Here is a 17995-nt window from a genome sequence, read left to right as displayed (position 1 = left end):
TATGTTTTTTTTTATGATAGGACTCAAACCTCCCAAGTGTACTCAAACCCCCCAATTGTACATAACTGATGGAGTTGGGGTTCATGTAGGAATAATCAAAACTGAGAGCTACTGGTATTTCACAACCTTTTATTGAATCCACTGTACAAAACACTAGGAGGCTGCAGGGACAGGAGCCTGGGTCCTCTGCACTGAAACCCTGGTGTGAGTCTTGGCCAGGTGGTCAGTGAACTCCTGCAAGACAAAACAAGGAACATGAGCATTTATATCAAATGAATGAAACTTTCCAAAACCATCACTGCAATTGATGACGGAATGACCAGTCTTAGTACTGACCTGGTAAGGAGACTTGGTGAAGACAGTCTCCTTCCAGAGATCAGGGGTCAGGTAGCTGTAGGTCTTGGAGATGGCATCAAAGGTGGCCTTGGCTGTAAAGTGTACAGACAGGTTAGTATAAAAGGAGCAGAGACGTAACCCTATGGGGCACTAGGGTCGAATGTTGAATACATAAAAGGGGAACAGAAGAGACTACTGGCGAGTCTTTCTGCCGTGCATCATCATACTCGTTAATGTCTCTCCGGATAACGACAACTCCACCACTATGCAGGTGAAGCTGAGCAGAGCTAGGAGAGGCCAGAGCGGAACTCACACTACAAATGGCTTACATTAGCCAAAGATATTGAACAAGCTTATCTAAAAGGATTCAAATTTTTGATGGCTCGAGCATCCATTTCAAATCACAGTTACAAGAGTCAGGAGGATCTTACCGAAGTTGCCGAGTGTGGCTGTGCAGCCCCTGGCGGAGGTGTAGCAATCGTCAATGCCAGCCATCATGAGCAGCTTCTTGGGCACAGGGGCAGACACGATGCCAGTACCGCGGGGAGCTGGGATGAGACGCACCAGGACAGAGCCGCAGCGGCCAGTCACCTTGCAGGGCACGGTGTGGGGCTTGCCGATCTTGTTCCCCCAGTAGCCTCTCCTCACAGGGACGATGGAGAGCTTGGCCAGGATGATGGCCCCACGGATGGCCGTGGCCACTTCCTTGGAGCACTTCACTCCCAGACCCACATGGCCGTTGTAGTCACCGATGGCAACGAAGGCCTGTGGATTGGCAAAGAATCCATTGTTGATTTGGCATGTTGAAAAAAATGGGTAGCAACAACACTTTTTTTAAGGGGGGAGGTTACCTTAAACCTGGTGCGCTGACCAGCCCTAGTCTGCTTCTGAACAGGCATAATCTTAAGCACCTCATCCTTCAGAGAGGACCCCAGGAAGAAGTCAATGATCTCAGACTCCTGATGAACAAGAATCAACACATGAGCACAACAAAACCATTTGACATTCATTTTAAGTCAAAATCCACCTTTAAGTTACCTTTATGGGCAGAGAGTACAGGTAGATCTCCTCCAGAGACTTGATCTTCATGTCCTTGACCAGGCGGCCAAGCTTGGTCACTGGCACCCACTAAAATACATTACTTTTTAGCTAGCTTGATGAGGTATAGGACCATTTCAGTTAGAATCACAATAATTTCATGACAGTTTAAAGCTTTCCATAGCTCAGATTGTGTGAACGTTCTAAGCGCACCTCCTTGTCCTCGGATTTGCCACCCCTGGCTCCACGGCCCCTGCCACGGCCTCTGCCGCGTCCACGGCCGCGTCCACGGCCTCCACTGCCGAAACCTCCACGGAATCCACCTCTAGCACCGGCGTCGTCCGCCATTTGCTGTTATGAGATAAGTGGAAAACATAAGACTTGAAGACTGATGTGGGGTAATTACCTTGTTATAAACAACAATTCCACACGAGCTTTGCCGCCATGTTTGCTTCCAGCATCGTACGCCGGTTTAACATGCAGCAATGCCGACGTTTAATCAAATCGAAGTCACTTACTAATACATTTCATTAAAATTAAGTTAGGGGGCAATTTCTAATGTCACCGCAAACAAGATGATTAAAAAACACTATAGGATGCACTAGATATTTTATGATTGTCTGGACAGAGGAGATGTCCGTGTTACTTACGTGATCTGTATAACAGGAAGAAGGCCCTGACGTGGTTCCGCTCGCATTTATAAAGAAGCAAACCTCGCGATGTTTTTCGTGGCACTTTTTCTAAACGGCCTGTGGTTTTCAGTCAAGTGTTGACAGCAAAGGTTATATATTCAACAAAATATATATATTTTTTTGTTCAAAGATATAATTATTGATTAAATTGATTAGTATGTTATACAATTACCACTAATAATTTTTGTAGTATAGTGCATTCGTTTTCTGGAAGTCAGATTTCCATGATTTGCTGCAGAGAAACACAATTTTAATGCCTCTATATTCAGTGCTATGGTTTATATATATGATTTCAAATGATATTCAGACACAAAATATTCAGCTCATTTATGGACTTTATTTACAAAACACAATAGTTTCAATAGTTTAATTTATCCTTCATAAGACAAATTCAGTGCAATTCAACACACATTCAAGCAAATATGGACAAATTAGCATCAATAATACATCAGGTTAACTGTGGCATGCAGCCAGAGCTGCAGCCCTTGCTTTTCAGGAGCTACTGTTGCTGCTACTCAGTGTCCCACTGCTGCCACTGCTTTCCCCCACATCCTCCTCCTCCACCTCCACCAGGTCATCCATGACCTCAAGGCTCTCACAGATGAGGCCAATCTGCCGCTTCATGTGGGCCATGGTGCTCTGCATCCTCCTCATCTTCCTCTGGAGGGCTGTTGCGATGGCCCGGTGGTTCCTCTGCCTTGCCTCGTACTCATGCCTTAGCTCCTTGTAGCAGTTGTGCTGGGCCTGGGTGCGGTGTGAGAGCACTGTGCCACAGCCCATGTGGCAGGGTTGGCGCCAGTGCTCACAGTGCCGAGCGTGGGTCTCCAGGTCCCTGCGGAGGAGCTGTGCCCGGCAGCCCTGGTAGGGGCAGGGGACAAGCTCGAACAGACAGCCCATGCTGTGGCAGTACTGCTCCGAGAGGGGGAAGGTGGACGGACAACCCCGGATCTCATTTTTACACTGAGAGGGGAAAAATGGAAGTAGGAGTGGATGTTTTCAACAAGGTCAAATGAAACATTAAGTAAATTCTGTCTGTTTGATTGAGTGAGCCTGACTGCGTATTTGTATTACAGGTTTATCATACAGCAACAGACAGTGTATTATTTTCACTTACAGACAATGAAAATAACACGGTGTAATAAATGCTTTATAATTGTATACATGAACAACTGCTGACCTTAACCTTTAGGCGACCAATTGATTTGCTCAGCTTGAACATCACAAATATTAAATTCTGATTAACAGGCTTTCTGCAACAGGGGCACGTCTCCTGTCTTCAAGAGGGAAAGAACAACACATCGTTATCAAAATCCATACATATTATCAAGTGAAGACACGTGTTTGTTTTAAATTGATCCCTGGACTTTATGAAAAACATGTTTGTTTGTGGTGAGGCACAACCAATACCTCTTTAGCCATTGTAAAATGCATTTCTTGCAGAAGATATGGTGGCATGCAGCTCTTACTGGGCACCTGAGGACCCCCTGGCATATGGTGCAGATCAGGTCATAGTCAGGGGTCTCAACAAACAGCTCCACGTCATAGCCCCCACTCTGCCAAGACGCATCTGTGTCCGCCTACACACAGTAATATACACACATCCATCTACATACTGTCTGCATATATTCACATTACAGTTTACAGTTATTACTTTGTTGTAACAACAATGTCATTTTATTTCACCATTTGGTTAACAAGGTGTACAGCAACCAACAATAATGTCAACAAGTCACCTGTGTCAGTAACAATAGTTTTGTTCTGGAACGTCATATGATCCAGACCATGTGACTAAATAAAGCAGTTGTAATGGTCGTTTGAGTATTCTCTTTTAAATTTAGCAAGCCACATAGACGATGACCAATAACATCAGAAATTCACAATGTTTAGCTAAAATAATTTTGTTTCTAGAAGAGCTGAAATATAATTAACAAAAATGAACACAATGAATATCGTAGAAAAACTCAATTGTAGTAAAAGTCTAAAGAAGACTGACAAATAGGACAAAACGTTACAGCGTAATTAAAACAAAACATGAAACACATTTTAGACAGAAAGATTGTCTGTCTGTTGGATTTCTATTACCAAAAATATTTATATGAATTTGTCAGACGTTAGTAGAAAAACAAATACACTAAAGTCATAATAAGTGGGAAGCCAATTATAAGTTCTGATATATGTTCAGCAAAAGTATGTTCCTTACTCACCATAATAATCTCTTCTGTTTAGCCTGTTTACATTCCCGTTGTCCCTATCGTACATACTCACGAGCCCCACAGAACACACCCTCTACTATCAATGGAACACACACATGAACATTCTTAACTAACATAAAGGAGTGACCATGCGCACTGACATACGAACCAACCCCAAAATTATATAAAGCATTCAACATATGCTATTTGTAACACACCATGTCGTTTCCTCTCTGTTCTAGCATCAGTCGTTAGATCCCATCTGTGAAGAACAACTTTTTTGTCCGGTTGAATAGTTTTGTCTCTAGCATCGTCTTTTATCTTCAATCGCACAGTCATTTGCAGTTGTAAACATAATAGTTGTTATACTACATCGTAATTATAAGAGAGAAAAAAATGCAGTTTCCATGAGCAGTTTTAATTAAGTGTGCAGTTATAGCAGGGTAAAACGTATTCATATAAATTGTATCAAAGGAAAGCCATTTCGTTTTTCGTGATTGAGTTAGATTGCAAACAATTTAAAAATATGAATGATGGCGAACACATGGGATAACTTTTTAGCCAACCACAGCACCGTGCGCTTTTTCAGCACCCACTGCCGGTGACGTGTAATCTGAGCGACGAACACCATTTTTTTTTTCACATGTGGAATGTGTTGATGAGCAAATGCATTTTAAAAATAAGTTAATTTAATACAACTGCAAGTGGAATCGTGAACATTGTAATTTTAGGCACGTCCATAAAACAAAATGGCTAATAGCAACCTCCAGTTCAAGACCAAGTAAGTGAATACATTTCACGTGTAAACCGACCTCGCTAGCTAGATAACTAGACATCTTACTAACCCATCACACTTCTAAAGCAGAAATAGAAGTTAACTGCAGTTATTAACGCACATGTTTTTTTATCTAGCTATGCAGTTTCCAGCAAGATCGAACCATTTTACAAAGGAGGAAAAGTACAAGTAAGATTTTGACCGACTGTTCATCCGGTCGATGTGGCCGAGCCTCAGTTGACGTGCGGGATAAACTGTCACATTTGAGCTAATGGGAGATGTTGAAGCTCTTGACCCATTTGATAATATAATTGGTAATCTTTGTTCTTTCAGATCAGCAAAGATGAGAAATATTTATTTTGTACCTGTGGCACACGCGTCAACGTTCTGCAAATTGTCACAGGAAAAATTGTCCACAGTGTCGAACAGGTTAGACAGTCTTCTTTTAAGTACTTGTGTTACGAAGTCATAACAACAATCTCAGGTGGTTTTTACTTCTTATTTCTATTCTTCCTCTTTTGTAACTACAGGATGACCAGGAAGACATCACATCATTTGCACTAAGTTATGATGATAAGGTACATAAAAACGTTTCCAACCAAAAGGAGGTATAAGGACCATGAAGAAAGGATGCACTTTCATTTATAATCCAACCCTCTCTGCCTAGATCCTGGTGACTGCCAGTAAGGCTCTGCTGCTGAAACAATGGGACTGGCAACAGGCACAGTGCACCCGCTCCTGGAGGGCCATCCACAATGTGCCTATTGCTAGCATGACCTTTGACCCCACCTCAACCCTATTGGCCACAGGTGAGCAGACAAGACAACACACACTGCGAAAGTGTCATGAGTTCCAGATATTATATTAATATAATAATGCATGCTCTAATGTTGATGCACACCGGGCTTGGGTGGTGTGCCTAGAGAGTTTAGATAAATACTAGTTGCACCTTGAAGTGAATTGTAATCATATTGATTATGATCTTCTGTTGCTTGCCAGGCGGCTGTGATGGCACTATCAAGCTATGGGACATTTTGAAGCAGTACTGTACACACAACCTGAAGGGCTCTGCTGGAGTCGTACAGTAAGTCACCACTTTCATAAACCCTAATCTCATGGTTACTAACCCAGCAGCACACAACCACAATCTGAATGATTGCTGATTTAGATGTAGGTTATGTACTAGCCTAGATCTATTTTTTTATTGTTCTGTTCTCGTGTAGTCTGGTCCAGTTCCATCCGGACATAAGCCTGCTGCAGCTCTTCTCCTCCTCCATGGACTGCGGCATCCGTGTGTGGGACCTGCGCTCCAGCCAGTGTGTGTGTATCCTGCAGAGCCACTACAGTGCCGTCACCTCCCTGGCTTTCACGCCAGAGGGAGACACCATGGTCAGGTACGCTGGACCCAGGATAGAGCCGCAGCTCCTTTAGGACAACAAGCCCTTGTGGTTTCCTGATGCAACCTACCACTCTTTTGGGATGTTAATGTGATGTGTTTTTGGGGTTGCAGCTCTGGCAGGGACAAGATCTGCACCGTGTGGGATTTGAAAACGAGGACAGCCAAGAGAACAGTACCTGTCTATGAGGTGAGGTGTCTGGTAAACCTTTGGTTAGGATGCAAAATCTCTCTTTGCTTTTCAGCGTGTTGACACCTCTGTGTGTGTCTCACTTCAGGCAGTGGAGAGTGTTGTGTTGCTTTCTGAGAACAAAGATTATTCCCATATTGGAGTGAAGACTAAAGAGTTGCACTTCATCACAGCAGGGAGCAAAGGTCAGTCCCATGCCCAAACTTAACAAACATAAGATATTGAACATAGTTGAAACCATAGTTAAATCCACGTTTCTTGTGCTCTCGATCAGTTAAGTCGCTCTCCCATTCTCACTCGCTGTTCATCCATGCCTCTCCAGGGGTGCTAAGAGTTTGGGAGGCCGACTCTTCTCGGTGTGTGTTCACCCAGACCCTCCCTGCGGCTGATTCTGAGGGGGGGGAAGAGGAGGATGGGGACCCCCGCAGTCTCACGTATTGCCTCCCCCTGCCCAACAGCTCCAGCCTGGCCACAGTCACCGCTGAGCACAACATCCTGCTGTACCAGCTTCCCACTCTTACCACTCGGCAACAGGTGGGCCAATGGGGAAAAAGGGAATAGCAATTTTAAGGCAATGAGACAAATCCACAGGAACAGTCAAGTAACGGAGACTTAGACATGTGCAAAACAAATTAAGGTAAAATACAATAAGATAAAATAACATTAAAAGGCTGCCAGTTGCTTAAAGGTGCAGTGCATTATATCTCAAACAAAAGCCATGGAGGGTAGTCTTATTGTATAGCTATTACCACCTACTCACATGCATTCTCTTTTTGTCCCTTTCTCTTCACCCACAGTTCGTGGGCTACAATGACGAGGTCCTGGATGTAAAGTTTATGGGGAAAGGGGACAGCCATATCGTGGTGGCCACTAACAGCTCTCAGATAAAGGTGTTTGAGCTGGCCACAAGCAGCTGTCAGATCCTCTATGGACACACAGGTGAGCCAGCAGAGGGCAGTACCTCACCACTGTGCTGCATGGGTGGCTGTAGAGAGGATAGGGGTGTAACAACCACATACATGTTTGCACAGCAGCAAGGACAAAACCAAGGGAGAAACGTATTTATAAGTAAACGATTGTTACATTTTGTGTATGTATTGTATTTTACGTCAGTAACAGTACTTATCAGTGGTGTAGTCTACGTGATACGCAGGTAAACGCCGTGTACCCACTAGGAAAAGCCAAAGATTTCCGTATACCCACTTACAAAGGCGCGATGATACGTAACAACATCGTTTTGTGACGGAAGTTCTCGCTTTTACTGTATTCGGCACTGTATTCATGTCACATTCTCATTGGGGGCTGAGCACCCCTAAAGGTCTGATCCTAGAATCGGCCCTGGGACAATTTCTGGGGAAATTGTGGGGTGTGCCTGTGTCGGTTGCAGATGGGTCCGTTTTTTTACAGTCATTTTTACAACTGATATACAGCGACGCACCATATAAGCTTGAGTTTAAATACATTATTTAATGTGACATTACGTACTGTACATGCAAGTCTTAGCTAGATGACTTAAATGTATGATGCACTTTTCGATCAGTCCTCCGACACTACAACACAATACTTGCTGAGTATGACAGCGCAACAGCTCAAACACAGGCAGGGATGGAGTAGCAACGCTAGTGCTAAATACGTATTTAACTGCTAGGCTCCTTGACGCCGGGTAAGAAGGGCTTGTGAAACTGCTCATCAAAAGAACGAAGGGGCACCCATTTGTCTGGCAGATTAAGACGTTCGTAGGAACCTAGCGAAAAAGAGCCTCAACTTTCCTAGACTTTTAGCTAGGTTTATAGGTACCTAGCGAAAAATAGCCTCAACTTTCCTAGACTTTTAGCTACGGTACTAATGCAGAAGGAACACTGATATCGTTTTCATACTAGAACATCGTATCTGTGTCGTTGCTAACATGTGCTGACATTATGCACACTCGATGAATTCAAAATGTGTCGGTCGCACATGCACGAGTGTTTGTAAAAAGTGCTTGCATTGTCTAAAAAACTGGTTGCAAAATGCGACCATTTGGTCGCAGTCTGGAGCCCTGCCGGCTAGAGTTTAAAAACAGGCATCCTTGGTTACATTTAGTCATTTAGCAGACGCTCTTATCCAGAGCGACTTACAATAAGTACAGGGACATGGTTAGAGTGGAGGGACCGAAAGTTAGGAACAGTAGATATCAGCACACATGCTGACATACAAACACAGTTTGTATATGGAAACGTCACAGTGCTTCAGTGTTCCCCACAGCTTACAAATCTAGGGGATGGGTGGGGGTTGTCAGACCGGGGGGGGGGTGCTAAACAACTATTTAACTGGTCGGCTCCATGACGCCGAGTAAGTAGCTAGCTCTTGAGACTTCTCACCAAAAGAACGAAGGGGAAACTTCGAGTACTGTAAGTCGCTCTGGATAAGAGCGTCTGCTAAATGTAAATGTGAGTAAGGTACCTAGCGAAAAGTAGCCTCAACTTTCCTCGACTTTTAGCTACGGCACTAATGCTGAAGGCTCGCTGATATAGCTGTCAGTCTTACTAGAACGGCATATGTATCCATTGTTGCTAACGTGTGCTGACGTTGTGACAGTGCATATGTGGGAAAGACGCATGAGTGACAGAGAGACGGAGGGAGAGCAGGGGAAAGGAAATGCAGCTGAACGAATACGCTGCATGTTTTAACCTAAATAGCGATAAAAACCTTTTGCGTTTTACGAAACGCAATGTGTGGCGGCCGGTGTTGATTCTGTGGCGCACCGCCACAAATTAGTCTGTGTGGGAAACACTGGTGCTTAGTGTATGGGGTCAGGGGCGATTCTAGGATCAGACCTTTCGGGGTGCTCAGCACATGAATACAGTGCCTTGCAAAAGTGCTAAACGCCCTTGCTAATATAAATCCCTTATTTCACTGGATAACAATTAATACATTTATGTATTATTATGCAAAATATTGAATGAATTAAAAAACTAAGGATGTCCCTTTCTTCATGACCTACCAGCATCAAATGATTAAAAACATTTATTTTAATTTTTAGGGGTGCTGAGATTTAAATTTGCTTGAGCACCCCTAAAAGGGTCTAAAATCGCCACTGTATGGGGTGTCGCTCTGGGACAGGCGAGTATGAGGCTGGGAGGGGAAAATCACAGTATACTCACTACAAAAACATAGACTACACCACTGGTACTTATATATAGACAGTTTCCATCAGTGTAAATACTGTTCAAATTAAATTATGGAGCATTACTTCTTAATGGAGACTATTTCTTCAGACTACTTGGAAACAATTGGAATATTCAGATAACGGTTCCTCTCTTTGGTAACTTTATCTTGTCACATTTCACTCTTTGTGAAGGTTGCGTTAGTCCATCGCCTCATGTTGAAGTCCTTTCCTTTAAATCTGTCTTCCCTCTTTCTCCCCCTCACAGACACAGTTCTGTCACTAGACGTGTTCAAAAAGGGCCTCCTGTTTGCCAGCTGTGCCAAGGTGAGCTGTGTAATAGACTCATTCAGAAAAGTGTACTCTTGCTCTCATGCTTGCTCAATGTATTTGCCAACAAACAGACATTGTTCAGAGTTTTAATGCCATTCCCCTCCTCACCATCCCCCCCCCCTCCTCCAGGACAAGAGTGTGCGTGTGTGGAGAATGGACAGTGCCAGCGGCCAGGTCTGCTGTGTGGCACAGGGCTCCAGCCATGCCAATGCAGTGGGCTCCGTCACCTGCTCTAGGTAAATACACACAGGGTTGACTCCCCAGTTGAGGGGAGGCCGAGTCTAATTATGAGGTCATGTCACCCAGAATTTAAGAGAATGTTTATAGCAGGTACTGGTCTGGGATTCTCAATTCTAAACTGTGAAGCCCACTGTGCAGGATTGTCTTGTATGGGTGTGCGAAACCTAAGGGCATGTTAATCGTCTTTAGTTCAATGGAGGAAATATCTGTCAAGATTGACAAGAATTATTTATTAATAATTCTATACTGCCCTAACTGTTTCCTGTGTGTGTGTGTGTGTCTCCAGAATGAAAGAGACATTTGTGGTGTCTGGCAGTCAGGACTGTACAATAAAGGTATGGGATCTTCCTGAGGGGATTGTTGACGGTGGAAGTGACCTGCATGAGCTGACTGCCAGGCTTACGGAGAAGGCACATGATAAGGTAGTAGAAATATTGCCCTTAGACCCATTCTGCATTGTCATGCCCTCAGAACCACACACATCACTACCCAATTCCTCAGGTTCTCATTCATACTCGCACACATTCACTCGTATATATATATACGGACACTAAATATATACAGTTGCCGGAATGTCATTTTGCAGAAGGAAGTTTCCTTAGCTGTAATTTCTCTGTGCTCGCAGAGCCTTTGTGTGTTCTTATTTCTCATTTGTTCGTTTATATCAGGTAGGGTTTTGACTATTTGGTTAGATACAATGATTAATTTTGTAAAATTCTCAAGAATGTAGATTTATCAGGAACTAGTGCACAGTGCCTGTGATGCAATCGATGATTAAGATGTCAGTGAAACACACAAATACAGATTACTTGAACTATAGATAAAACTGGTGGCACACAACCTTTCCTGGAATTAATAGATAGTTCAGTGCCCGCGGTGCAGCTGGTGATGACAGTTCTTCTCAGTGGCTTTGGTATAATTCTCAGATCACAATTGAAATATCTCTGAAGTACTCATTCAACCTCATCTATTGTAGTCACTTATGCACATCATAAAACTAATTTGTCATTATTTTAAAACAATTTGCCAATGCTCTAGAACATTCATGCAAATTATAATAGAAACAAAAGTAGCCTTCATTTGTCTGCTGGTTCCTACGTTATCAATTGCTATGTTATGTTGATCCATGGTTCTCCATGCCAGTTGAAAGGTTGTCCAGCAAGTGTTGATGCCTAAAGGAATGGAAATCAAATCCCTCTTGTCTTTCTAAGCTTAAATGTTGTGATTTTGTGTAGTCCAGCGCCATTAGTTTACACAGCAACAATTGTAGCTAATAACCTTCCTGCTACACCTACTGAAATAAACCAAATGTCGAAATACTTATCCAAACAAAGTAAATTGTGGCACTGCACTCTGTTGGTTTATAAAAATGACACCTGCAAAATATGAACTTTGCAAAGTGCCTGGTTCTTCAGATGATTGTGGGAAACTAAACCCATTCTAATTTGTACACACACAGACAGATAGGTTAATGAATGTTAAAGTGACTTTCTACTGGTTGATTTGGAACAATCCAGCATGGTTGGACCCATAAGGATGTAACCTTAATCAGAGAGTGAAACATGTTATAATATAGCGCATTGCATGTGCTCCCCCCATCAAAAAATTACGTAACCTACATTTCATGAGAACAAATTAACAAATTGTTGCATTTAAAATTAGAACTTTAGAACAGTTGTTCTTTGCCATGACAAATAAACCACATTCACCTGCTTTTATCATTGTGCCACAGTCTTATCGTAGGAATTTCCCACAAACTATTCTTGCGTCTTGGCCTTTGTCAAGCAATGTGTCAGACATAAATTCTGACAGCTCAAAGCAGTCTGAATCGAAACCTGACCGACAAGTCAAAAAGTGGTGTAGGCGTATTGTGTGAACACGATCAGGATCTTTTTTTGCAATTCAGTAAAGAAATCAGTAGTAATCAAGAATAAAGGTGGATTTGTGTTCTCTTCCCCCCCCCCCCCCCCCCCCAGTAATTAAACTCATCCTTTCTCTCTACCTTCCTACCTCAGAAGCCTATCTACCTTGCGAAGTCATCAACATCTCTCCCTCCACTACCTACCCTTTCCCCTGTTGCTTCCCTCTACCTACCAACCGTCCGTGTCCTCTGACCCCGTAGGATGTGAACAGTGTGGCAGTGTCACCCAATGACAAGCTGGTGGCGTCGGGCTCCCAGGACCGCACCGCCAAGCTCTGGTCCCTGGCGGACATGTCCTTGCTGGGGGTGTTCAGAGGCCACCGCCGAGGCATCTGGGCCGTGGTCTTCTCCCCCATGGACCAGGTGCTGGCTACAGCGTCTGCCGACGGCACCGTCAAACTCTGGAGTCTGCAGGACTGCAGTTGCCTCAAGGTCAGAGGGAGGGCTGGAGAGGGGTGCACATGTATTTAGTGCGTCGGATTCGGTCTGCCCTGGCTAATCAATCCAGCTGTGTAAATATGTGTAGTCATTGACACGGTCAATGAAAGAGGCCTCCAAGTTATACAAGCTGAAAACATTTGAGCAATCTTTTTGTGCTTAAAGTAAAGGCCTCATAAAAGTGTAAGGATTAACTTTGTTTCCTGGAAATTCAGTAGGTTTTAGACCAGTTTCTCGTTCTCTGATTCAAGCAGACTTCATTCAATATTTAATGTACAAAGGTCAGTTTAGGGTCAGTTAATAATACACAAACAGGGTTTCCTGCAGAAAATTAGTTAAGGTGGTAGGGTGGGTTTGCCGTCAGATCGTGGCAGGGAGGATAGTTTGTGCGATAGACTAGACGTTCTCCCTTCTCTGCGTTCTGGAGTATCAAGGACAGTGAATATAGATATCAAGCACTTATGAATGAATGAATACTCAGAAATGTAACATGAGTTTTGTCATGTCAAATTATTCGTCACTGACACAAACGTAAAGCAATGATTGAAATGATGTATTCTGGGAATGGGTACCTAACTCAGATGATGTTTTGTCATATAGACATTCGAGGGTCACGATGCATCTGTGCTAAAAATCATCTTTGTGTGCAGAGGGACTCAGCTGCTCACCAGGTACCCTACGAGCTTACGCATGCACCACATTTCAGTTTTGCACCATATCAGTTATGTCACTTCTACATGCTTGTGTATTCAACACCTTCACGCACCATCTCTTTTCTCCAGTGGCTCAGACGGGCTGGTCAAGCTGTGGACCATTAAGACCAACGAGTGTGTAAAGACCCTCGACGCCCACCAGGATAAGGTGTGGGGCCTCCACGCAAGCCGCAAGGACGACAAGATGGTGACCGCTTCGGCCGACTCCAACATAACTATCTGGACGGTCAGTTGGCAAAAACTCACCTTTTCATAACCCTCTCTTTTAGTTTGGAATTTGAGACGAATGATAAGTTTGGGGATAAGGCTGTCAGGTTAACCCTATGATTAACCTTTACAAACCAATACACTACACTATGAGTTGGGAGATTAAGTGCTGTAAATAAAGTCTAATTGGTATACTGCTAAACAGTTGAACACTCAGCTGTTCCAGTAGGCACAAAGTAGTCATACTTCCTTCTTTTTGTCTAGGATGTGACAGAGATTGAGATAGCTGAGGAGCAGGCCAAACAGGAAGATCAAATTCTAAAGTGAGTATCGCTTACTGTTTTTAGAACATGCGGGCCACACCCACCTTGTTTCCTCACACTTCTTGAATACCTCTCTCCTCCAGGCTGTTTTCACAGCCTCTGTCAGTGTGGATTCGAAGTGTCAATAGTATCTAACCTGTAATCTAAAGTGAGTGAATATATGTATGTATATTTCACGCAGTTTGATGTAGCCTGGATCGTGGTGTGTGTTAACAGGAAGCAGGAGTTATCCAACTTGCTCCATGAGAAGAAGTACCTCAAAGCCCTGGGCTTGGCTATATCACTGGACCAGCCCCATACAGTGCTCAAAGTCATCAAAGGTGTGTGCACAGGATGTTCTTCCCCATGTCATAGTTGCAATTGTCCTCCATCAATTTCAGACTGTCATGTCATTTTTGTCAAAGCAAGTTCATGCGTGTCTTCACTCTGCCTTCAATGTTATCTGAACAATGACAAAAGGGGTTTTGTAGACAGGTGAAACATGGGTTGGACATGCCTCCCTTGGTTTCAATAAAGGGGTAATTATTATGTAAATCCACCCTGTCATCCCTCATCTACTCTGCTTTTCTCAGGCAGAACATTTGAAGCATTTGAAGCTGTGAACAATAGGAATTCTCTCTAAAGCTATCAGCATGAGGGCATACCTCTCCCCTTTCCAGATACACTATACCATTGTTATTACTCAAAGTTGTGGAGAAGAGGGTCAAGTTTCAAAGCTGACCAAAAGTCAGTTGATCCTTACCGCGATAAAGCAGATTTGTGTGTGCAATGTCAGTAAAAAGCCTGTACATGGTAATCATTGTCAGTATCACTCAATTCATGATGCAGTGTTCACGGAAATACTTACCGTAGGTAAGTATTTCTTACCTACGGTTATGTCATAGTGGGATGGTACTCACCCACGTATGGAATATTTTGAAATGACTTAACAGCCATATGTACTGAAAGGTCTTTTCAGTGTGTACAAGATTTGTTTGTTGTTGTGGGTGCACACTTGAATCAGAAGGATTTATTCGCCTTGAAAGACTAGAAATGTACTGTCGCAGGAAGGTGCATACATTAAACATAAAATAATCTTAAACAAGTACTGTTCAAGTCTAATACCAAGGGGATAAAAAATGTAAAAAATAATATATATATATATATATATATATATAAAATGGCTGTAATATACAAGATCTTTTCATAACTACTCATTGAACCATTCAGTAGATTTAGAGAAAATTATCTTCCATTATCCTGATGTGGGTTCCATAACCTCTATTCTGTTATGACTTTCCTAGCCATCCGCCAGGTGGAAGATGGCCACCTCCAACTGGAGAAGACTGTCTTGAACCTACGCCAAGACCAGAAAGGTAAGATAGATGCCTTCACAGTTATGAACTGTACAACACAGTGATATATATCCCAGATCTGTGAGGATATTTGGCTCCCTTGTCAGTAAATGTCAGGAGATGAGATCTTTACTAACTGAACATGGTAGAACCCCCACCCCCAAATATTTTTGTGTACCAAAATATCCCCTCATTCTAACACAAACCCAACCCCATCACATCTGCTATAACTTCACTATACTCACCCTCCCTCCTTGCTCCAGAGTCCATCCTGCGCTATTGTGTGGTGTGGAACACCAATGCCCGCAGCTGCCAGGATGCCCAGGCTGTCATCCAGGTGCTACTCACACATCTGCCCCCTGAAGAGCTTCTGCAGTACCAGGGGGCTCGCACCCACCTGGAGGGACTTATACCATACACGGGTGAGGCCGAGGGGGATGTGTGACTGCAAAACTGAAACTGAAAACACGTTTCTAGAAGTTTCCTCTCCATGCCCTGGTGTCACCATGACCTCTTCCCTCCCCTGTAGAGAGACACATGCAGAGAATCGGCCGTCTGCTGCAGGCGTCCATGTTCCTGGACTACATGTGGCAGAAGATGAGAGTGACAGGCGCTCCAGCCAGGTGAGACAGAACGACAAGAGGACTTTGCCACTTGCCAAAACACATTCTGAAATGCACACCGACAGTCAGAAATACGTCTCCCAACTGTAATTGTAGGGTATTTATATATCAAAATAGGTAGTGTCTCCTTATACAGGACGAGATACCTAACGTTTATTGAAACCCACCTGTGACAAACCCGTTTTGTAGCATGTCTGACTAACACGGGACAGTTGGCTATTTTCCAGGCTCAATGCTAGAGTGCTTGTGAGCTGTCAACACCTATTGTATCAATAAGCACAGGTCTGTCTCCAGTGTCTGGAAGAAACGACGGATACCTATGAATAATACTCACTTCACAGATAGAACTGACAGTTGACAGTTCTATCTGTCAACTGTAACACAATATACCTCAGTCGGTAGACATATCTGGAACTTGTGCTACTTTTTCATTCAAAACATCCAAGTATACTTGGCAAAATATGCATCAGGTATATCAGCCTATAAGTGAGTGTACAGGACTTGGGCACTTGGCAATACTTTATTTAGTATTTATATCTGATATTATTTTTCAGTATGGACTCCCAGGATGAGGAAATGGACTCTGCTCCTCTTCAGGAGACCCACCTCCTTTTCATAATGGACAAGGACCATGGAAACGGTGGAGAGGAGGAGGAGGATGGAGTTAACGAGGAGGATCCAGACTGCCCAGCAGATATGGAGGTCGTAAGAAACAGGAATGACGATAATGATGATGAAGTCAGCATCTGCAAGAAGGCCTCTGTAAACAGAGGAAATGCAGAGAATGGGAATGAGAATGGCGAGCACCACTCTATTGAGGAGAGCTCTGGAGAGGAGGGAGAGGAGGAGGAGAGGGACCAAGGAGACCAATCAGCCAAAATGGCAAAGTTTCAGATGACCACCCTTTTAGCCGAATCCCATCCACCCCTCCAGACTCCCAGCAGCTGACAAGGACCTCCATGCCCGTCAGACAGAACCCTTTCCTGGAGTGGGTATTCTGGGGTGGGCTCTTCCCATTGAGTGCTGCACAAAGCAACACACTGACTGTGGATGCATGGACAAACAGACTAACATGTCCAGAATGACCTTTCTGAACAGCTATTAAAGTTGAAGATGTGAATGTGGTTGTGTTTATCAGGTCACAAATACAAACATATAGGGTGGAAAATCCACTCTAATCTTTTTGTTCACGTCTATGTCAATAACAATGTGTCAGCAGTGTCCATTACTTAAAAACAGAATCATAAACGTCTCTTTCTTTCCCCCCCCATGGCTGGAACTGCAGCACTCTGTGACTTTCTATCTCTACATTTTTGTAATCCTGCTCGACCAGCTCTTCCACATGGCAAAACAAGTTGATTTATGTAACTTAGAATTTTGTTTGAGACAACAATCTGGAATAAAATGTGTTTGCCCTGTAGGACAAGTTGTTTCCATGTGTGGTGTGATTCAACCTGTGGCAAAGAAAATACAAAATGTTTATGAAATATGTCGTTAGTAACGCACTGGAGAATCTTTCAACTAAACAAAGAGGCAATACGATTTTGCACTATTTCATGGACAAGAAAATTGACCTCCCTTTTCAAATTCTTGCCCATTTGTTGCCTTATAACTTTGATTTGTAATTGTTTGATTGATCTATACCTACCTCACAACTTCAAAGGAAAGAATAGTTAAACATTTTAGCACCTGGGGGGTGAGGCCCTTTATTTTATTAATAACTTCTATTTTTTGCATTTTGATGCTAGACAGTCACTTTAGACATACAGTGATGTCTCATGGTGACACATCAAAATATTCAAGACGGTGTATACCTCCTTATGGCATTGTCATTCCATGATTACAATCTTTGTCAGGAACTGTCAGAAATTAAATGATGACACAAAATAAATGCCCTGGGCTGCGTTTCCCGATAACCAGGGGCGTTGTTAGACATGAAACTTTACTGGGGAACAGGCCCCTATTCATATCCCTTTTTTTATTCAAAGTGTGCTGCGCACAATACACTGCTCAGCTATAGAAACTCCGCTTGCTTAACCCATGCTACAACAGTTCAGGGACACGTGATTTTAGCTTTGGCAGGGACATCAATAGCAGTG

The 17995-nt window shown here is 43.3% G+C and overlaps 3 protein-coding genes across 3 annotated transcripts; 1 reads left to right on the top strand and 2 right to left on the bottom strand.

The window, feature by feature from the left end:
• Positions 1–112: 112 nt before the first annotated feature.
• Positions 113–2057, bottom strand: rps2 (ribosomal protein S2). Its single transcript, XM_047038871.1, has 7 exons — positions 2025–2057; positions 1588–1725; positions 1375–1464; positions 1188–1295; positions 768–1101; positions 337–428; positions 113–234 (listed from the first exon to the last, which is right to left on the bottom strand). Exons 2-7 carry the CDS (start codon positions 1720–1722, stop codon positions 154–156), a joined length of 840 nt encoding a protein of 279 aa, XP_046894827.1. The 5' UTR covers positions 1723–1725; positions 2025–2057; the 3' UTR covers positions 113–153.
• A 336-nt stretch (positions 2058–2393) lies between these two features.
• On the bottom strand, positions 2394–4369 carry LOC124479918 (RING finger protein 151-like). The gene is made up of 4 exons (XM_047038872.1): positions 4271–4369; positions 3474–3643; positions 3244–3340; positions 2394–3026 (listed from the first exon to the last, which is right to left on the bottom strand). Exons 1-4 carry the CDS (start codon positions 4271–4273, stop codon positions 2559–2561), a joined length of 738 nt encoding a protein of 245 aa, XP_046894828.1. The 5' UTR covers positions 4274–4369; the 3' UTR covers positions 2394–2558.
• Positions 4370–4435: 66 nt separating this feature from the next.
• tbl3 (transducin beta like 3) lies at positions 4436–17322 on the top strand. The gene is made up of 23 exons (XM_047038869.1): positions 4436–5039; positions 5171–5222; positions 5367–5462; positions 5564–5611; positions 5701–5842; positions 6033–6117; positions 6257–6427; positions 6544–6619; positions 6708–6804; positions 6942–7153; positions 7417–7558; positions 10033–10091; positions 10227–10333; positions 10624–10759; positions 12460–12690; positions 13297–13367; positions 13479–13635; positions 13881–13939; positions 14156–14259; positions 15223–15294; positions 15537–15695; positions 15803–15896; positions 16451–17322. The coding sequence occupies exons 1-23, from the start codon at positions 5008–5010 to the stop codon at positions 16842–16844; spliced, it is 2796 nt and encodes a 931-aa protein (XP_046894825.1). The 5' UTR covers positions 4436–5007; the 3' UTR covers positions 16845–17322.
• Positions 17323–17995: the final 673 nt, after the last annotated feature.

The sequence above is a fragment of the Hypomesus transpacificus genome, chromosome 17 (genome assembly GCF_021917145.1).
Source record: "Hypomesus transpacificus isolate Combined female chromosome 17, fHypTra1, whole genome shotgun sequence".
Lineage (NCBI taxonomy): Eukaryota > Metazoa > Chordata > Actinopteri > Osmeriformes > Osmeridae > Hypomesus > Hypomesus transpacificus.
Note: the sequence above shows the minus strand (reverse complement) of the source record. Positions and strands in the feature narration are given on the sequence as shown.

Excerpts from the sequence above, each read along its gene's own strand:
- rps2 (XM_047038871.1), bottom strand. The coding sequence starts at position 1,722 with ATGGCGGACGACGCCGGTGCTAGAGGTGGATTCCGTGGAGGTTTCGGC. Across the intron at positions 1,102-1,187 it reads GTCAGCGCACCAGGTTTAAG|GCCTTCGTTGCCATCGGTGA; the intron begins GTAACCTCCCCC and ends GCCAATCCACAG. Across the intron at positions 235-336 it reads TCACCAAGTCTCCTTACCAG|GAGTTCACTGACCACCTGGC; the intron begins GTCAGTACTAAG and ends TTTGTCTTGCAG.
- LOC124479918 (XM_047038872.1), bottom strand. Across the intron at positions 3,341-3,473 it reads ATTTTACAATGGCTAAAGAG|ACAGGAGACGTGCCCCTGTT; the intron begins GTATTGGTTGTG and ends TCCCTCTTGAAG. Across the intron at positions 3,027-3,243 it reads TTGGTCGCCTAAAGGTTAAG|TGTAAAAATGAGATCCGGGG; the intron begins GTCAGCAGTTGT and ends TTCCCCTCTCAG.
- tbl3 (XM_047038869.1), top strand. The coding sequence starts at position 5,008 with ATGGCTAATAGCAACCTCCAGTTCAAGACCAA. Across the intron at positions 6,805-6,941 it reads CATCACAGCAGGGAGCAAAG|GGGTGCTAAGAGTTTGGGAG; the intron begins GTCAGTCCCATG and ends ATGCCTCTCCAG. Across the intron at positions 10,334-10,623 it reads GGCTCCGTCACCTGCTCTAG|AATGAAAGAGACATTTGTGG; the intron begins GTAAATACACAC and ends GTGTGTCTCCAG.